Source organism: Phocoena phocoena, chromosome 13 (assembly GCF_963924675.1).
Source record: "Phocoena phocoena chromosome 13, mPhoPho1.1, whole genome shotgun sequence".
NCBI lineage: Eukaryota > Metazoa > Chordata > Mammalia > Artiodactyla > Phocoenidae > Phocoena > Phocoena phocoena.
The window spans coordinates 64,059,683-64,079,099 of record NC_089231.1 but is presented as its reverse complement, the minus strand read 5'-3'; the positions used below and the strand labels follow the sequence as shown (position 1 = coordinate 64,079,099).

The following is a 19,417-nucleotide window of genomic DNA, read 5'->3' as shown; positions in this document are numbered from 1 at the left end:
GCGTTGGTAGACCGGCCAACGAGTGGGCGTGCATCCGCAGCGGAGGCGGCTACATGAGCGCGGCGGGGGTGGCGGCCGGGCTGCGACCCCCCAGCTCGGGGATCCCGGGCTCCCGGGGCGCGTCGCGCCCGCGCCTGCCCGCGGTCCCTCCGTACCCCGGGCAGCACGGCGCGCCGGTCGGGCTCAGCGAGGCGCAGAAGCAGGCGCTGGACCTGGAGAAGAGGCTGCAGTTCCTGCAGCAGCAGCACTCGGAGACGCTGGTCAAGCTCCACGAGGAGATCGAGCACCTGAAGCGGGAGAACAAGGGTGAGGCGGGCGGCGCCTCAGACGGCGCCCAGACGGCGCACGAAAGCTGAGGGAGGACGCAGGGCCGCAAGTCCCACCCCGGCCACTCGGGGCTCGGCTCCCCGCCCCAGCACCAAAGCCAACTGCGGGGGGCGGGTCTGGCCGCGCCATTCCCTAAGGTAACCCGGCCCGCCTCTCCTCTCCAGGCAGGGTCAGGCGGCCTCCTTTGAAAAACTTTTGTAGAAGTGAAACACACCCCCAAATTACGCGTATCTAGCTTAATGAATTTTCACAAACTAAGCACACCCAGATCCGGGGCCCCAGAACGATCCCTGACACCTGGGTCATCCTGACTCGCCTCTGTCCCCCTGGAGCCCAGGCCCCATGGGCATGACAGGGACTGCTCTGTAGACGTCACGGATGGAGGAATGGGTTCCTGGAGAGGCTCTCACACAGGGGCTCTGGCTCAGGGAGCAGCCAGAGGCATCACCGACCCGAGGGTGCCAAGGCAAAGGCTTGGTCCATGGAGCAGGGTCTCTCAGGGGCTCAGCAAGGAGGAGTGGGCAGGGAAAGCGAAGCTTCTTTTCTCAGAGTAGCCATGAGGAGGGCCCGTGCTTGTTTTCAGATCTCCACTACAAGCTAATCATGAATCAGAAGCCACAGAAGAAAGGTAAGACAAGCCCACAGGTGCCTGATGGGAAGTTACTGCCCTCAAGAGCAGGCCCCCCAGACTGCTTATGCCCACGCGAATTATCCCAGTGGGGAGGGGGCCTGGACAGCCAGACCACTCCAAGCCATGGTCTGGGTGACTTCATGCACCCAAGCACAGCAAGTGCCACTCTTGGGGACCCCAAAGCCTGAGTTCTGTGCAGCAGGGGCAGTGGGCAGAGCAGCTGGGGGGCAGGGGGCTGCCCAGGTTCCCCCCTCCCCAGCCCTGGCCTCACTATCCTGGTGAGCTTTCACTTGGACTGCTGCCCCAGGCTTCCCCAGCACAGCCCCAGCCCCAACCCCTGGTCCCTTTGGCCTTGGGGCAGGAAGCTCTGGGCACACTCCTTCCAGGGTTCTCCCTATCATCTCCACAGCAACCATGGGGGCATATCATCACCTGTGGCCCACTCACCTTGCCTGTCCCCTAGCCCAGCCTGGGAACAACCAGGTCGAGTCTTGGGCTCCCCTCCCCTCTTACTTTTGGGACCAGGTCTGACATCGGGAAGTGTCTGAGTGGTGAGTGGTGCCCACCTGGAATGCCCCAGTCTGGGGTGTGCCCAGGGCTCTCTTCCTGGGAGATACGCAGAGGATGGGGTGGTGAGGGCCCTTCTCCAGTGGGGTGGCACAGCTCCAGCGAGCTGATGTGGGCACGTAGTGTCAGGGGTCCCCTGATGGGACCTCGAGAGAGGGCGTGCTCCCATTCAGGTCCCACTGCTTCTTCCGTCCCCAGCCCCATGGCCCTGGCTCCCTCTGGCACTGGCGGTGTCTGGGGCTGCCTCACCAGAATGTGGGGGAGGGCTGGGACCTGCAGAGCCAGGAGGCGGGCACAGGTGGGCCTGGCCCTTCAGCCACGGCAGCCGTGCAGAAGCGCTGGGACCTGCAGGGATGGGAGCCTCATTGCTGCCACCTTCTGCTGACCCCAAGCAGCCCCCACAGGCAGCATCTCCAGTTCCAGCTTTCAGTCCAACAAGTCCATCTCGAATACAGTGGTGTCAGGTGAGTACACCAGCACCTCTGTGCTCACGGTCGGGGAAGAGCAGGTACAGACCTCAGGGCCCCCGGGCCTGAAACGGCAAGTGGGGTGCTGAGCCGAATGCTGAAAGCCCACGGTGGTCCTCCGTGGGGCAGACCTCGGGGGAGCGCCTCTGCCAGTCCCCATGGGCTTGGGGGTTAAGGAGTAGCTGAGGGACCAAGGAGGGTCCCCAGGTGCCCTGTGAGCTGAAACCTCCAGGAGGGAGCTGAGGCCAGGGGACAGGTTAGTGGGTTGGCTGGAGGGAGGCCTGAGGACAGGCCACAAAAGCAGGACAGGCTTGGCTGCCAAGGCAAGATGGTCAGTGTGGGGCATGAGTCAGGCAGAGCGTGTGACAGAGGAGCCCCGAGTGGTCTTCATTGCTGCTCACTGTGTCCCTCAGAGCAGACAGGACAGGGGTGGGTTGGCCCTCCTACAGAGCTTGGATTTGTGGCATTTTTGCTGAGTGAGGGGCCTCATCCCGGGAGAGCAGACCTGCACAGGCTGGGCCACCCAGACCTTTCCTTCCGTTTCATTTTGCCCGAAATGGGGTTCAGAGTCAGGGAACAGCTGCTGGCTACCCTACCCCGGCCTTTACCAAGGCCCGTAAGGAGACTGCCCCACGGGGTATGTGGAGCTCTCCCCACTTCAGCTGCTCGGGGAGCCACCTCCACCACTGCGTCCGCTTTAGAACATTCAGGCACCCACAGGCTTCACCCTACTCCAGCATCTGTGCCTCCCAGTGGCCCTCAGAGGGAGGCCATTACCATCTCCCCCTTACAAAGAGGAAACTGATGCAGGGGTGGGGCCCCTTGGGTGCATACAGCTGACTGATGCCCAGTGACTGGCCCTGTCTGGGTCTGACCCTCAGCCAACTCGCAAGGCAAGGCCAGGTCCCAGCGCACCTCCTCTAAGAAGCAAGACTCGAAAGCTGACGTTCCCCAGAAGTTGGACCTGGAGGAGGAGCCCTTGGTTGCTGCCCTGCTTCACAGCAGCAGGGTGGACAAAGCCTTCGGGGCACAGGGGCTGGCCAAGTAAGGCTCCGTGAACCCAACGGGACAGGGTTGCATTCAGCAGGTTCACACCCTGGAACCAGCCAATTGCTTTGCCCTTCCAAACGGGCAGGTCTTCAGAGGGAAGCAAGCTCATGAAAGCCGGGCTTACCCATCTGGTGTACCCTGCCTTCTCCTCTCCCCTGGGGGTCCTGCACGGTCCCTGCGCTGACCTGAGCCCGCAAGAGGGGCCAGCAGCAGGCCCTAAAGCATTCTCTCAAAGCACAGAAACAAAGTAACTTGGCCTCCACATTAGCTTGCTTTTTGCCAAGAGAACCGTGAGTCAGGTTTGGGCTCCACCCTGGGAGCTGTGCTGGCCTCTGGAAGGCACAGGGCCAGCAGACGAGAGCAGGACCAGTCCCCGGTGACACCCGAGTTCCTGGGACTTCCTGGGAAGCAGCAGTGAGCCTGGACTTTGCATCCGAAGAAGGGACCCTGTTGTCCCCTGGGTAGTGCCACCAGCAGGCCAGGCTCCTGCTTCTCTGCAGTCTTTAGGCTCCCCCCTCCACCAGCACCCTGGGTTTGTGGTCAGGACTGAGGGCAGCCAGGCAGCTCAAACCACATCTGACTCTTCAGTGTACCTTGAGGGGGGAGGAAGTGACGGGCCTGGGTCATAGCCAGCCCCAGAGACCCACCCCCACCACCTGGTGCCTGGAGCACCCTGGTAGGCGGAAGGGAGCCAGGCCCCCAGGAGGCCGTGGAGATGACCCTCTTACTCACGCTAGAGCAGGTGCTGCCCCGAGAGGGGGTGTGAGAGATCACCTCCGGTAGGCCGCCTCTGGTCTGCTCTAATGGCTGTTTCAGAGACAAAGTGGAGAGCTCTAATCCAGCAGCCCCCTCGGTGGCCGGCAGCCTGCACAAGGGCAAGGAGGTGCCAGGGGTGCCCCCCGTGATGAGACTGCCCCTGCACCTGTGCAAGCCCGCCACACTCCAGCAGTGCGAAGTGGTCATCCGCCAGCTGTGGAATGCCAACCTCCTGCAGGCCCAAGAGGTGAGGCTCGGCTGCAGGGCGCCCCGGGGCCCCCGCAGCCCCACCCACCGTCTCTTCTCCCTGCCTTCCAGCTGCAACACCTCAAGTCCCTCCTAGAAAGGAGCCAGAGACAGGGCTGCCCTCGAGGCCGGGCCCAGTTCTCCCAAGTAAGTGCCCCATGCGGCCCACTGGGTCACAACAGGGCCTGCTTGTCTGGGGCTCACGGCTGACTCGTCCCTCCCCAGGGACCAGGAGGCTCTGCACCCGAGGGCCATGCTGCTCCCCAAGGTCGCCACCAAGGGCGTCTCTAAGAAATGGTGAGTCTTACTGGCACAGGAGGTAGGCAGCCTCTGAGCCCAGGGGTCACAGGGCCGGGGAGGGCGTCCGCAGTGACCCCCCCACCCCCGTCCCCCAGCCTGATCCTGAGCCGGGCGCCCGTGGCGGAGTGCGCCATCCTGCCCGCGCTGAAGCAGAGCCTCAAGAGCAACTTTGCCGAGCAGCAGAGATGGCTGCAGGCGGTGCAGAGCCGGTGGCTGCACTACTCGGTACTCTGAGTGCCAGACCCATGACCGCTCACCCTCTAGGTAGCACTTCCGAAGAATCCTAGTACGTTTACGTCAGCCTAACTTCCAGACCAGCCAAACCCACGGCAGATAAAGCACGTGGTCTCAGGGCTGAGGAACTGTTTATTTCTTTGCTCGGTATTTTTGCACTTACACACACGTGTGCATTATGAAATAAGCATGAGCCTACCTGTCGAAGACTGGAAATAAAGCTCGTTTCTCCCTGTTGTGTCTTGTTCCTCACTGGCCATCAGGCACTGCTGCCCTGAGTGCCCCTAGCTCTGCTCCCTGCCATGGGCAGGGCCTGCTGGGCAGTCACCCTGCTTGCTAGGGCCTTGCGGCTGCCCTGTAAGAAAACAAGCTCCGGGACAGCCTGCACACTCTTCCTGGAGTGCAGGGGGCTGCCTTCCCGGCATGTAGGCAAGACACTGTCCTGTGTCCACTGACGAACACAGCTAGTGAGCGGCCCCACCCAGCGTGCCTTCCTCCATGGACGGCTAGAGCCACGGCCACGGGAGAAGGTCCTCTCCTGTACACTGGGCCCCACCCTGCAATGGCCTCACACCACCCCCTCAATCGCCAGAACAGCAGCTTCAGCGCAGACCCTTGCCTGGCAGGACAGTCCTCCTGGCCCAACCGGCCATGTCCTCAGTGCCGATCTCTGCCGCTTCTGCTTTGGGGAGCAGGGAACCTGGGGGTGAACCAGGACAGGCACGTCTGGGCATCGGTGGCCATCCCCGAGGTGGGGGACCTGGCTCAGCCCTGACAGTGCCCTTCACTGGATGGAGGGCCCCTGACTTGCAGAGAGGGGGGACACAGTGACAAATTCATGACAAACACAGGAATAATAAATTTATTATAAGAACCACAGAAGACACGGTAATGCACATACAAAAGGGGGGAACCTCTCATCGCCAGAGAGCCGGCTGGCACCCCGTCAGGAGCCCTCAACTGTCTGAAGGGTTCTTAAGACGCTGGGTCCCGAGGACAACATCCTAACTCGAGTGGGCCTAAGTGCCTAACCAGTGGGCACGGCGCCAGGAACAAGATCCACCCAGACACCCCTGCTCCCGGGTGCCTCCACAGTGCTGAGCAGACTCCCAGGGCTAGAATGAGAAGGATCATGAGGTATGAGGCCCAGCCAGTGGCCGGGGACCCACAGCCACAAACAGACCTTCCCTTGAGCTGCAGTCAGCACCCCGGATCCTGGAGCTTCCCTGTGGCGTGCCCCACATGCCAACGGTGGCACGATCTCAACCCAAAACCGTGATCAGGGAATTCTGCATGTTTTAAGGGTTTCCTATGTCCTGCACGTTCTCCTATGGAAACGGTAGAAGAGCTTTCTGGTGCACACGAAAGAGGCTCACACAGGACCCTGAGTTCCCGAGGAAGGACACGGGCCCTGCAGAGGCTGCGGGGATAGTAGCCTGAGGAGCACAGGGCTGGAGGCGTGCCTGGCTCCTGGAGGAAGCAGCCAGCTGCCTGTCCCAGTCCTGTCCAAGTGTGGGAAATGTTTGGCGGGTCCCCAAGGCAGAAGATAAAAGCAGGAAAGCTAACCTAAGCCCAAGCTCTCTAAGGAAGCCAGCATCTAGAAATGTCCGACACGGGGCCCCGACGAGGCTGCCGGCTGCCCCACGGTCCCTGGAGGGCAGGCAGCCGGAGATGCAGTGGCGGTGGCGGCTAGGCGGCCGAGAGGCAGGCCTGGTGGATGCTCTGGGCCCAGGTGTTGAGCAGGGCCGTGACCGAGTGCTTGTCAGGGAGCTGCAGCAGCCGCGAGGTCATGCACCGGTGCACCGACTGCAGGAAGGGGTTGGCGTCTGCAGCAGAGCAGCCGGCCATGAGCGCTGTGTTCTCTGCCAGGACCCTGGCTCGCCCCACCCAGCCCAGGGACCAGGGGTGCCAGCTCCGCGTGCCAGTGGAGAGCTGGAACAAAATGGTCTGGAGCCTCAGGGACGGCCTCGGGGCCCTTGTCCTGGTCCTCTACATGCCAGCTCTGAGCCTCGGGGGGACTGTCTCCCATCACCGAGGTTCTCTCTGGGCCTATCACCCAGATGGGTCCCCATGAGCCCAAGCTCCCATGTGTGCCCCCCGGTCAGCCTTGAAGAGGCCCACAGGAGCCACTGGGCCTGCTCACCCCTCATCCCCGGAACACGGCTGCCCTGGAGCTGCAGGGACACCATGGGGTCAGAGACACTTCTCTTTCCATGTGACTGAGGGGCAATCTGCTCCTGCCCACCAAGGAGGAAGGGGAAGAGGGGGCCTCAGCAGGGCAGGGACACATGGAGGAAAGCCTGGTGGCCCATCCTCTCAGTCACCCACCGTACTGCCACTGCCGGTCGATCCACAGTGGGCTCTGGGCAGGGTAGTCAGCAGGCACGCTGAGCTCCAGCGGTGGCACGCTGGGGAGGTCCTTGTCATCTGCAACACACAAGGCCGCACCTGTGACCAGGCTTGCCCCTCCTCATAGCCCTGCTCCCCAACTGCACCCTCCAGGCCCCAGAGGTCCTGGTGAGGCTGCTGCAGAGCCGAGGCCCCTGACTCCCGAGCTTCCCCGTCTCCCCAGGGCCTCAGGTGAGCAGAGTCGCAGCTGGACAGGAGGGAGGGGGCTTCCCTGCACGTGGGGGAGAGGTGAGAGTGTGCAGGCTCAGGGCCCAGCCCCCAGTGCGACTCCTGGGCCAGGAGCGTGTAGGGACCAAGGAGGACAGGGGGCAGGCTCGAGAGGGCCCAGGGCTTGGGGATGAGCAGGTGGTCCTGGGCAGTGGCAGAGCCTGAGGCTGCCAGTCACGGTTCATTCTTGATCCACCCCACCCCCGGCACTCACCCAGCTTGCATATCAGGTGGACGGTGCCGTTGTTACTGCAGTGAGAAGGGTCCAAGTTCACCAGGAACTTGGGGTCTAGCCGGGCCACCTCCCCCTGGAGCACATTGGGGATGCTCTGCCGTTCATCCTCTTCAAACCTACGCTTCCGGGTGCAAACCACCGGGGCCCTGGGGGAGGCAGCCGTGTTGACCACGCTGGCCAGGCCATGGCCCAGGACCCACCGCCCACCAAGCCCTGGGCAGTACGCACGTGATGGGGGGGCCGTGTATGGCCGTCATGGCAGGCACGAACGTGCGGTACAGGGAATGGTTGAAGACAGGTGAGCGAATATTGGCCAGGACGGCATCCAGGAGTGGCTGGCACAGGTACTGCTGCTTGGTTGGCGGCACCGGGGGAGGTGGGGGCGTGGGCTGGGACAGGACAGCAGGGTCAGCAGCCCACTCTTGGGGTGGCTTTCCAGACCCCAGGTCCTCATCCTCACTCACAGCCAGACCTCCTGGCTCCCCCACCACCTCCACCCCTGCAGACAAGGATAGATGATCCTGGACACACTCTACTCCCCCTGGGCCTGGCCTTGGGCATGAGAACCCTCACACCTGTGGGGGAAGGAAGCACCCATGGGCCCGCACCCAGAGGCTGATTTCTCCCATGTTCTCACCCCACCCACACTGCAGACCTGACCTGGAAGAGGACTCCTGGGCAGGGTCCCCAGACTGAGCAGCACAGTCCCCTGCCCACCTCTGACTGCAGGCTCTTTCTAGCTCGTGGTTCCGAGTCACTGTGCGGTGAGCCCTGACCTCCCCAGAGATGCCTGCGACCCTACCAACACCACCAGGCCACAGCACCCCACGCACCACTGCCATGTCATTCTTGAGTTTCTCCAGGGCGATCTCACACTTCTGCAGCGTTTTCAGAGGGCACCTATAGGGGAGAAGATGTGGCTGACTCTCCACGTGGGAGGACAGGGGAGCCGGCAGCTCTCATGTTCTCATCCCAACCACTGACCGTCTGGCCTCCTCTGGATGGAGAGAGACCTGAGGCCTGGGCCACCAGAACCCTCCCCAGGAACCCCAGCCAGCCCACCCGCTGTTCCCAGACCCAGAGTCTAAGGCAAGATGGCCCCGCACCCAGGAGCTGCTGGTCCTGGCTGGCAGAACAAGGCACGCATGTGATGGATCAAGGGGAAAGACAGAGGCCAGGTCCCTGCCCCCCATCCCGATGACCCCAATGAGGGCCTGGAGGGCCGTCCACCGCCAACAGGCCCATTCCTCAGTGCCCAGCATTCTGCCCAGATGAGTAGAACAGGGAGGACGTTCTGGAAGGGGAGCCTGGCCTGAGCCAAGGCCTGGGGAGAGGGCAGGAATCCCAAGGCCAGTCCATGCACAGGAGGTGGCGCTGGCTGAGCTCTGGTGCTCAGCTGCCCCACGGCCAGTGGGCAAGGGAAAGGACATGAGTGCGTGTCCTCTGCCTTCCAAGTGCTTCTCAGACGCCGTCCCAGTTCCCTCCCACAGCCAGCGCTTTCGAGCTCAGCTGCCCCTTTTGCAGATGGGGTAACTAAGAAACAGTCACTTGCCCAAGGCCACCAGCAAATCAGGGGCAGGGCTGCAGGTCAGACTGAAGCCCATCAAGGCCAGCAGCCCAGTGAGGCAGGGCTCTGAGGGCCACAGTGTAGGCCAGCCAAGCAGCTGGGGACCCTCTGTGAGGTGTGGGCTGAGCACCATCCTCCCCGCCATGGGCCTAGGGGCAAAGCTCACCGCTTGGAGGGGTCTGTCAGTATGTCCAGAAGGCTCTTCATCTTACTCAGGTCCTTTTTTCTGTCTGGGGCAGAAGGAGGCACTCAGACAAGGGCCTGGGCGTCTGTAGGCCCTGCCCCCGGCCCGCCCGCCCGGCCCCCACCTTCGTTCTTGTCGATCTTGTTGATCATACGGCGCAGGGGCTCGATGTACTTGGACAGCTGCTTCAGCTTGTCCAGGTACTGCTGCTCCTCGGCCTGGCTCGAGCCCGCGGGGCTCATGACGGAGCTGGGGTTCACTGCGGGACACGGCCCAGTGAGCACGGCCCCAGCCCACGAAGGGTCGTCAGCCCCTCACCTCGCAGGGCCCCGGACTGTGCCCGCCTTGGGTCCGACTTACCAGGTGTGTTCAAAGGTCCTGGGGAGGGGACGCTGAAGTTCTGCGGGGTGCGCGCCGTCACCGGACTCTGGGAGGGCTGCGGCGAAGGGCTGGGCAGGAAGCTGCTGGGGGACGGGGCAGGGCCGGAGCTGTGCAGAGCGAAAGGGAGCGCGGCCATGAGCCTGGGCCTGCAAGCCAAGTGGGGAGGGGCACGGGCCGGGCCTACCTGACGTTGGAGTTGGGCTGTGAGCTGGGTGGGCCGGGCTGCGGGGACGGCTGCGGGGGAGGGGGCATCGACTGCGGGGTCTGCACCTGCTGGCCCGGCGACGGTGACGACAGCATGGTGAGGCCACTCTGGCTGACCTGGAGGGGGAGGGGCTCAGCCTGCTCACCTGCCCCACGCCCCACCACCACCACTCCCCACTCACAAGCCCCTTCTCTCTCGCAGCCTCGCCACATACCCTGGTCTTCCTCTGATGCCCCACCTCTCAAATACAAACATGGGCACACGCCCCCACCCGTGGGTGCCCACGCAAGCACACAGTGGCCAAGACGCTGGCAGAAGGGCCGGGCTGGGTGGCCCTCTGCTCCTGGCGGGGGCTTCTGGGCTGCGATGGGACACCCCCAGGTCCCTGCCTCGTGAGTGTGGGAGCCTGTGGGCATGGAAGGGCAGTGAGGGCTGCGCTCTATGACAGGCAGGACCGTCCCACAAACCTCAACAAGATCCCTCAGGCCACAGGCAGCCCCAGCTCTGACAGCACCAAGGTCAAGCCCAGCTGCAGGGCAGTGGGGATGCCTCCATCTTGTTCTGTGTCCCACCTGTGCCTGCCTGATGGGAGCAAAGCCTCCCCTTGTCACCCCTGCCAGCACACCTGGCCTGGGGTTCTGTGGTCTGGCAGCCGAGCAGCCCCTGTGGGACCAGCAGACCCCACTGGGAGAGGGGAGAGGGGAGCGGCTTGGCGTCGTGCTCCCTTCTCTGCACAGCAGGCTCTCCCTGCAGTCCTCGTCAGGGCAGACACAGCGGGGTCCCCATCCCGCTGTCATCACTAGGACAATGCCATATTCATCCGAGAACGCGGAGGGAGGAAATCACACACCCAGGACTAAGATCGACGGTGTGTGGAAGTAACTACTTTCCACCCGAGAGGCACAAGATGCCAGTTCTGGCAGCGCGGACGGCTCGGGGAGACAGCTGCCCGCCAGCCCTGTGCCCAGCGGCCCCGGAATGAGCCCTGCAGAGCAGCCTTGCCCAGAGCTTGCGGACAGTGCACAAAGGCCCAGCCGCTTGCCACACGGGGGCCACCCCAAAGGCCCTGTCAGCTTCACTCAGAGCTTCCCCCACACCCCAGCAACCTCCTGTGCACTGAGCATCACCTCCGGAGCCTGCTTCCTGGAGCCCAGCTCACACCCCACCCTCCATTCCCAGCCTGCCCAATTCTGCAGACTGACTCTAGCCTGCCCCCCTCACTCTGCACACCGAGGCTGGACATGGCACTGGAGCAGGGCCTGCACGTGTTCACAATGTGATGATGAAACTAAATGAAAACCACCCAGCCAGGTTCTGAAAGGAGGCAGGGTGATCCATGGGAAACAAAACATCTACCCCAGGAGGATGAGCTGATCTGTGAGGCTAGGGCGGTGCTGACGTCCACGCAGTCTGCCAGGGCAGGGCTCCAAGGCAGGGGAAAGGTCTGCGGGGAGACCCCTGGCATCACAGGCGTGTCCCACACTCACCAACAGGTCGCATGCAGCAGGCACTGCAAGCCAGGGGTGACCCAGACAGTAGCAGATGCCAACATGACCCCAGCAATAGCTGTGGGTGCGAGGCAGCCCTCATGCAGAGCTGGGAGTGGACAGTCCTGCAGCCACACCAACAAAAGAACTTCCAGTGTGTGGGCCAGGAAGTCGTCCTCCTGTTGTCTGTCGAAACTCGAGCGCTGCCTGAAGAGCCCACCACCCACCCTACTAGATGCTAAGTGGGATGTCAGTGCGTGGAGCACGCTTTGTGCTGGGCTCCCCTGCCTGCACCCGGGGTGTGGCTGATAGCATCCAAAGGCCACAGCTGGCCGGCGCCACCCTGCACTTCGGGGTGCCCAGCTGTGAGCCCCGTGGCAGCTCAACAGTGCTCCTTCCAGAGCAAGAGAGGCCCAGAAGCACTCAGGTGGTGTGAAAGAGGCGCTATTTCTTCCCAGAAGAAACAAAGTCATCAGGAATGAAAAGCTTGACTCTGATCTCTGTGGACTGGTTTTCTGGTCACAGAGCTCCCGAGGTGGAAAGCTGGTTTTCTCTTGACCACAGATCCTAACGAGACACACCAGACGTCTACAGTATTGGACGAGCCAGGCCACGACTCCTCCTCCCAACACACACCCACCCAGGGAGGCCCCGAGCAGCCATGGTGGAGGGCCCAGTGGGAGAGGAGGGGGCGCAGGGTGTGCTCAGCCCATTCCACACACTGTTCCACACACACACATCAGGGAAGGGGGTCTGTAACGTGAGAATGACAGCTAAGCTTCCGAATGCTGGAAGAATAGGAAGCAGGAAGACCAAAGCACAGGGGCTGCTGGGAAATGGAGACGCATCCTGTCCTGGTTTTCACCTGCCATCATGGGGTGTGGCTCTCCCGCTGAGTCCTAGTCCAGCGCCCCGCTGGACAGGGATGTGACGGGGACATCTCTCTCATCTACACGAGTTAATGTCAGAGCCAGGCATACAGAACAGTGTTCACTGATTTTCCTGAAACACCCAAATCCCAAACTCCAGCCTGGGCTGTGAGCCATCACCACCCATCAGGCCCCAGCACCACCAAGTGCACAATGAGGCCCCCTCCTCTGCTCTGAGAGGGCAGACTTGAAAGACCAGGCCTGGGGGCCGCCACCTGGGCCCCCATCCCAGCACCTCTTTCACACACTGCAACACTGGACCCCGCGTTCTGAGGTCAAATGCGTGGGCCCCACACGTATGTGTCGACTTCCTAGTAGGTGACCAGCTAGTACGATCGAGAGCCTCAAAATGCCCCCATGAGTCACTCTGGGAAATGTCAGCAAACAGTCCAGGACCTGCCATGCACCACGGCTAACAGCAAAAAACCAGAAGTAACCTCAGGATCCGAGAACAAGACAATAATTAAGGACAGCAGGATACGTTCATAAGAGGAACAGCGCACAGCCACGGAAGGCAACATTGACCAAGGGACTCTAATTACAGGACAACCTTTTACTTCTATTGTAACGTGAAAAAGAAAGAAGCCACATACAAAATCCTAGAGAACCGGAAAGAAAAGAAGCCAAGCAGGCTCTCCCGCTTGAAATGCTTCCCTTGCTTATACTCCCCTCAACCTCTCCCACCTTCTACAGCCACCACCTGTTTTCTAGTTTTGGGGTCAGAATATCTGTAGCCTTGTCTTGTCCACTGTTGCCACCGAGGTTGCAAAAAAAGGTTGTGAATCCAGAGATTCTCCCTCAGGGGTCTCCTCGCACCCTGGGAACCCCACTGCTGCTAGAACCACACAGTAAGGCAGCCAAACTGGCCCCCAGGGACCTGCACGAGCACCCCACACATACCTGCGCCAGACCTGGGAACCCACAGTGTGGCCCCGCAGGCAGGGTGAGGCCTCACTTCCACTCTGCCCAAGGCTGGCCTCTCACTCAGGAGGGGGTGGACACCCCTCCCATAAACCCTGAAGGTACATCCTCAGAAAACCAAACCCGCTCGCAGGTATGAGTGGTGGCGCCTCCTCCCCACCCGCTACCCGAGTCCCCACCTGGGGAGGAGCCCACGCCTGCCTCAGCCCTGCCGGCTGTCAGCCCTCCGTGCTCCACGAGGGGGCAGAAGGTTACAAATCAAGGTTACCCTCAAGGTGATCAAGCCCACGGCCAAGCCCCACGCGGGCTGGACTGGGACCTCCAGCAGAAGCAAAGGCATGTGACTACCAGGAAGGGAAGCACAGCCAAGGGGTCGGCATGGGGAATGGAGCACATCCCCCTCGGCCACTGCAGGAGAGTGATGGGCGCCCAGGAAGCTGCAGGGAGTCCACCTACCCAAGCAAGAAGCTACGAACCAGCAGGTGGGGCCTGGACCATTGGAAGACGGCAACTCTTCGGCTGCTCGCTTCCCAAACACCAAGAACTGGGGTGAAAAGGGAAGTTCTGCTTCAGGATGGAAGCTGCCAGGTCAGAGGGCCAAGCCTCCCACTCTCCTACCAGACCTGAGAGGCAGCAAGGGCAGCAGCTTCCACCGGCTGGGCAGTCACTCCATGCCGCTGCCGCCATCCCAACTCTGACCACACTCCGCACAGGACACCGAGAGCAGAGAGCCCCAGGAGGCCTGGGGACAAGGCTGGGACACACAGGGTGGTGGCAGAGGAGGACGCCAACATTGTCATACAAGGCCTCCAGCCCTGCCCCAGCTACAGACATGATGTCCATGGTTTGTTGCACATAATACCACAGGTGGGCAAGCTGGTGATGTGGCGCAGTGACCAAGAGCTACCTCCAAACGCCACAGTCCCCCCAGCGGTGTGTTTCCCACGGACTCCAGCCATGTGGCGGGGACCAGGAAGGACCATTTCTGAGCCTCCCGCCAATGCTAAGGGAACACACGGCATCCCAGCAGTGCTTACCACACGGTCCAGTGCCCCAGACAGGGAGCTCAACGGACTCGGGGAGTGAGCAGGGCAGGAGCTGGCAGGGACACTCGGCATGGCAGCCCAGTGCTGCACAGCACCGGGGTGGCCGGGTCGCCCCTGGGGTCTCACCACATCAAATAGCACATCGGCTCTGTCTAAAGCCAACACTCTTCTGAGCCAGACTATCAGTGTTGCCACTGCTGGGTGGAGACAGGAGGAACCAAGGCCGGGGACTGGACATAGGTGAGGCGGGCATCTATGGAGAAGTCATGAGGCCCAGCCTCCCACCCCAGACACCAAGGAGGCTGTGGCCTCTACTAGGCAAGGCCGGGAGGTCTCCTCCATCGACATCTGATTTGCGGAGGGTGGGCATGGTGGACCTGGGCCACATGTGCCACACGTGCCACACAGGGGTGAGCCCTGCAAGTCAGCAGGGCAAGGGGCCATGGCACAAGTCTGTGCTGACCACCAGAGCCACATGCCACCGTCCTCGTGCTCTTCCCAGTTTCTAGAGAGCTACTATCCCCCCAGCCCCATCCTCAGGGCTGAGGCAAGAAGAGATCATGATGCTCTCACCAATGCCCTCTTGGAGGAGAAGGGAAGAGGGAAGATGTGGGGCATCACGGGAGGTGGGAACAGTCTGTGCCCTGTGAAGCCTGGGGCCCAGACACGGCCGAGCGGGGTTTCACCCAAGGTCCCCAGGGACAGGCCCTGATCCAACCAGGACCCTCACCATAGCGCGGGGGACATGCACTGGCCGGCGCCTCCAGAGCCTTGGCTCTGGGCCCTCACCTGGACTCCGGGACCCACTATCTGGGAGGCCTGAGCCGTCGGCACTGCTGTCTGCGGTGGCACCTGGGGCTGCACCTGCGGCACCTGGGGCGGCACCTGCGGCTGCTGCACCACCATCGGAGCCCGGACCTGAGGAGGAAGGGAGCAGCAATCTGGAGCCACCAGGGCACAGGGCAGAGCACCTCCACGTCTGTCTGTGGGAGCCGGAGTCTCTAAGCTCTCCTTGAGAAGGGGGATGGGCTTGCCACCACTTCCCTGGCTGATGTCCCGCTACTGGCTGTCCCTTATCCCACGGCTCATCAAAAGTGTGTCCACGCCAGCCTGGCTCTGAGTCAGCACAGCTGAGCCCTGTCTCTCCTGGCGAGACGCCTGCCCCAATGGGACACCCCCACACAGCCGTCACCACCAGCTACCGCAGCAAGCAGAGCACGCTGATGGTCTACGAGAACCCCACTCTGAGCCCTGACTCCTCAAAGGAAACCAGGTGACAGGTGTGACCTTCCTCAAGACCCTCCCCAGACCTCCAGCCTGCACCTGTGGGGCTTACTATTCAGCCACTACTCAATTCAGGTGTGGCCCATATCCCCACTTCACCCAATGAACAGCAAATAGAAAAGGCCACAAAAACCAAGGAAGTGAGTTGAAAAAACATTTAAATGGCCCCTTGACACAGCTACCCTTGACTCAGTACAATATTTTGTCTTTCATGTAAATGTCACTGACTGGTTCTGCTTTTACACAGATGCATAAGACTGAAAATAACAGTATTTTACATCAATACCCCCCTCAAAAATACGGTCATGATCTCTGCTCAGAACAGAACTGAGTGGTCAGCAGACCACCGTGGACACCCAGGGAAGGTGGTACACTGCCCCCCCCAACAGTGAGAAGATGGATGTTGCCATCCATCTAATCATCCACAATCTTACAATGCCTGTGGCTACCACCGAATCAGCCATGCTGCTCGGAAGACAAGGTGCCACCCGGGAGCAGGGGTGTCACACACTGGATGCAGCAGCTGGCAGAATGCACGCACCCTTGCTGATCTGGATGTGCGGGCCGGCAGGGGGCAGGGCCACCTGAGTCCTGGTGCTGGAAGAAGAGGACCTTCCATCTACAGCCAGGGCGCCCCAGAGACCGCCGACAGCACAGGAGACACCAGAAGAACCCCGGCTGTGCGAGCCCTGAGTACTCACGAGTTTCAGCTGCGGCTGGGCATACAGCATCTGTCCGGGGAGGGCCGGAGCCTGCGACACCAAAGGCTGTGTCTGTGACTGAGGCGGGAGCTGCGATGGCTGGTTCTGGGCCACCGGCGGCTGGGGCTGCGGTGGTGGCTGGTGGTGCTGCGGGTGATGCAGCTGCTGCAGCTGCTGGGGCAGGGCCTGTGAGGGGGGAGGCTGTGGCTGCTGCATTGGGGGCTGCTGTATTGGCGGCTGGGCCTGCAAAGCCTGCTGCTGCTGCTGCTGCTGCTGTTGCTGCAGCTGCAGCTGTGCCATCCGTTGTAGTTGTTGCTGCTGCTGCTGCTGCATCTGGGGTGGAACAAGCAGCACCCATCACCTCTCCAGCCTTGGAATCCTGTGTTGGGAAGTCTGCCCAGGATGCTCTCCCGGGAGGCAGAGGGACACCGAGGGCACCAAGCGTGCACCTGTGCCCTGGCCACCAGATGCTGGCCCATCTCTAGGCCTGAGAGGACAAAAGAAGGGTCCAGGGAAGGGTCTGGAGGGCTTGGTAAGGCGTCACATATAGGCGCAGACCCAGAGAAGCCGGGCAAGGTTCAGCTGACCGCAGATCTCCAAAGCCTCTCCAGGGATGCCTGTTTGGTCCCTAGAGTGGTCACAGGACCAGGCTCAGGATGAGGAGGAAAAGTGGGGCTGGGGCTTTCATGGTGGCGCAGTGGTTGAGTTTGCCTGCCAAAGCAGGGGACATGGGTTCGTGTCCCGGTCCGGGAAGATCCCACATGCCGCGGAGTGGCTGGGCCCGTGAGCCATGGCCGCTGAGCCTGCGTGTCCGGAGCCTGTGCTCCGCAACGGGAGAGGCCACAACAGTGAGGCCCGCGTACCGCAAAAAAAAAAAAAAAAAAAAAAAAAAAAAAAAAAGCGGGACTGAAGATTCACTGTCAGCCCTGGGAGAGGGGCTTCCAAGATCCAGGAGGGGCCTCGGGAAAAGCAGGCATAAGCCAAGGCCTGGAGCAGGTGGGAAAGAGCAGGGGGTCCTTCAGGGCTTCCCTCCCTTAACCCACAACAGGCCTGACAAAGACACTTAACCCATCAGGGCGTTGACTGCAGAGCATGTGCGTGAGAAAAGGTTTTCTTGTAAGCAGGGTTCCTAATGTGACATGGCCACCCCTGCGGGACACTAGGCAGGGCTCGATTAGTGCCGCGTCCAGACACTGGAACACTCAGGGACAGGTCAGGAGGCCTGTGTGTGCTCAGAGGACACACACCCACGGGGTGGTCCAGGCTGTGCTACGAGCAGAGGGTAGCCTCACTCTGGCCTGGGCAGACTCTCACATGAACTGCCTGCACCAGGAGCCACCTGATCCATCCCCCGGCACACAGTAGGCCCACTCATTCTCGTCCCAGGCTCCAGGGCCCTGGAGAAGGCCAGGGTCCAGAACGATGGCGTCTAGTACCTGCTGCTGGTTCTGATGATGCAACTTGATCAGATGCTGCTGCTGCTGCTGCTGCTGGAGCTGCTGCTGCTGCACCACGGCCTGAAACTGCTGCTGCATGGCACTCTGCTGCACCTGGAACTGCTGCTGCTGCTGCTGCTGCAGCGCCGCCTGCTGCTGTGCCTGGAACTGCTGCTGCTGCTGCTGCAGCGCCACCTGCTGGAGCTGCAGCTGGGCTGGAGACAGACGGGTCGGGGAACTCGCACTGGGTGCAGCGGGGAAGGCGCCGCCCCCGCCAGTGCGGGAGGGACAGGGGTGACGATGACAGGACAGAACTTACTATAGAGTGAATCACAGTAGTAATGAACAGGAAAGAACAGGCCAGCCAAGAGGCCTGGGACCCAGCAACTAGTGATCTGCTTCCCGTCTCGATGGAACCACCTGCTCTGGACTCTTCGTATCAACAGAATCTCACAACTGGGATCTTTTGTGACTGGCTCCTTCCCCTCAGCATCCCGTTTACAAGGTTCACCCACACTGTGGCACGGATCAGTATTCCCTTTCTTTTTGTTGCCGAATAATACTCCACTATATGGATTTCCCACATTTTGTGTTGTCCATCAGCTGATGGACATCTGGGTTGTTTCCACTTTTTGGTAGTTATAAATAATGCTGATACAAACAATCATTCAGGAACTTCCCTGGTGGTCCAGTGGTTAAGACTCCATGCTTCCACTGCAGGGGGCATGGGTTCAATCCGGGCTCGGGGAAATAAGATGCCATCAGCCACGCAGCGCGGCCAAAAAATTAAAAACAAATAAATTTAAAAAAACAATCATTCACAAGATTTTCAGTGATCCAGTCTCTGGGTGATGAAAATGTTTTAAAATTGATGCCGTGAGTGCACTGACCACCCCTGCACAGTACACTTCAAGCGGGTGAATATGGGTACATGAACTATATTTCAATAAAGATGAAAAGGAGGAACACAGAGACACTTTGTACACTTTGCCCAGTTTTCCCCAATAGCAGCACTTTGTATAACGCCATAACACAATCAGAATGTGTGCCCATTTGCCTGAGTGTGTAGTTTAAATTCTATACAATTTTCTCACCTGGCAAGATTCAGCCACCATGGAGGTCAATACCTGGCACAGTTCCAACACCACAGGAGCCCTTGTGGTGCCATGCCTCACCAGCTACTAAGGTGACCTCCATTTCTAATGACTCTGCCATTTTTAAGCCACACAGAAGAACTGGCTCTCTCCTTCAGCACAATTTCTGAAGAGCGTCAGGGTGGGGAGTACATCCATGCAGGACCCATTGTGAGCACATTTCCCACCCACAGGCTTAGACGAAGCTGCTCACTACATCCTTCAACTCCTCTCTAAATTCATTATTTTTGTCTGGTTAACTATCAGTAACTGGGAGGGGAAATTGCCCAACACAACTTTTATTTTCAAGTCTTTTTGCATCTTCTATTTCAGGTGTGTTTCCTGTAAAGATTAAAGAGCTGTACCCTCTCCTTACGTTTCCATTCAGTCTCAGCAGGAAAGCCTATCCCTTCACTTTTACTGTGATTACTTACGGTTTTCAACTTATTTGTATTTGTCTTTCCCCTTCTAAGTTTCCTCTTTTTTTTGAGCTTTATTGAGGTATAATGGACATTTTTTTTCTCCTCTTCTGAATTCTATTTTGTTGGAGGACTGGGTTGATTTTTGTTCGTTTGGATTTTTGTTTGTTGTTTCTGTCTCATTCCATTTTCTCTTATGGATTTGGAATTTACAAACTATTTCTACTGTTTTAGCAACGACTTTTACAATTTTATCATGCGTATTTAATTTAACAAAGTATAAAGTTTATCCACA

General features: G+C 60.2%; 2 protein-coding genes across 5 annotated transcripts in view; one reads left to right on the top strand and one right to left on the bottom strand.

Annotated features, from left to right (window-relative positions):
* The first annotated feature begins 26 nt into the window (after positions 1–26).
* Positions 27–4,578, top strand: LOC136132901 (coiled-coil domain-containing protein 74B-like). The gene is given in 9 exon segments (XM_065889955.1): positions 27–306; positions 911–955; positions 1,930–1,989; positions 2,874–3,036; positions 3,859–4,045; positions 4,117–4,154; positions 4,156–4,191; positions 4,270–4,341; positions 4,440–4,578. Coding segments are annotated over 9 exon segments (993 nt in total). The 5' UTR covers positions 27–53.
* Positions 4,579–6,267: 1,689 nt separating this feature from the next.
* MED15 (mediator complex subunit 15) overlaps positions 6,268–19,417 on the bottom strand; it is a 61,372-nt gene continuing 48,222 nt past the window's right edge. For 3 of the 4 annotated variants that reach the window (XM_065889361.1, XM_065889358.1, XM_065889360.1), the window contains 12 exons: positions 17,556–17,785; positions 16,135–16,461; positions 14,939–15,067; positions 9,746–9,882; positions 9,541–9,668; positions 9,305–9,439; positions 9,163–9,226; positions 8,263–8,329; positions 7,658–7,818; positions 7,409–7,575; positions 6,907–7,005; positions 6,268–6,404 (listed from right to left, as the gene is read on the bottom strand). In XM_065889361.1, coding sequence (XP_065745433.1) covers positions 6,268–6,404; positions 6,907–7,005; positions 7,409–7,575; positions 7,658–7,818; positions 8,263–8,329; positions 9,163–9,226; positions 9,305–9,439; positions 9,541–9,668; positions 9,746–9,882; positions 14,939–15,067; positions 16,135–16,461; positions 17,556–17,785 — 1,781 coding nt within the window. The remainder of the gene's footprint in view (positions 6,405–6,906; positions 7,006–7,408; positions 7,576–7,657; positions 7,819–8,262; positions 8,330–9,162; positions 9,227–9,304; positions 9,440–9,540; positions 9,669–9,745; positions 9,883–14,938; positions 15,068–16,134; positions 16,462–17,555; positions 17,786–19,417) is intronic. The other variant, XM_065889359.1, reaches the window with a different exon arrangement.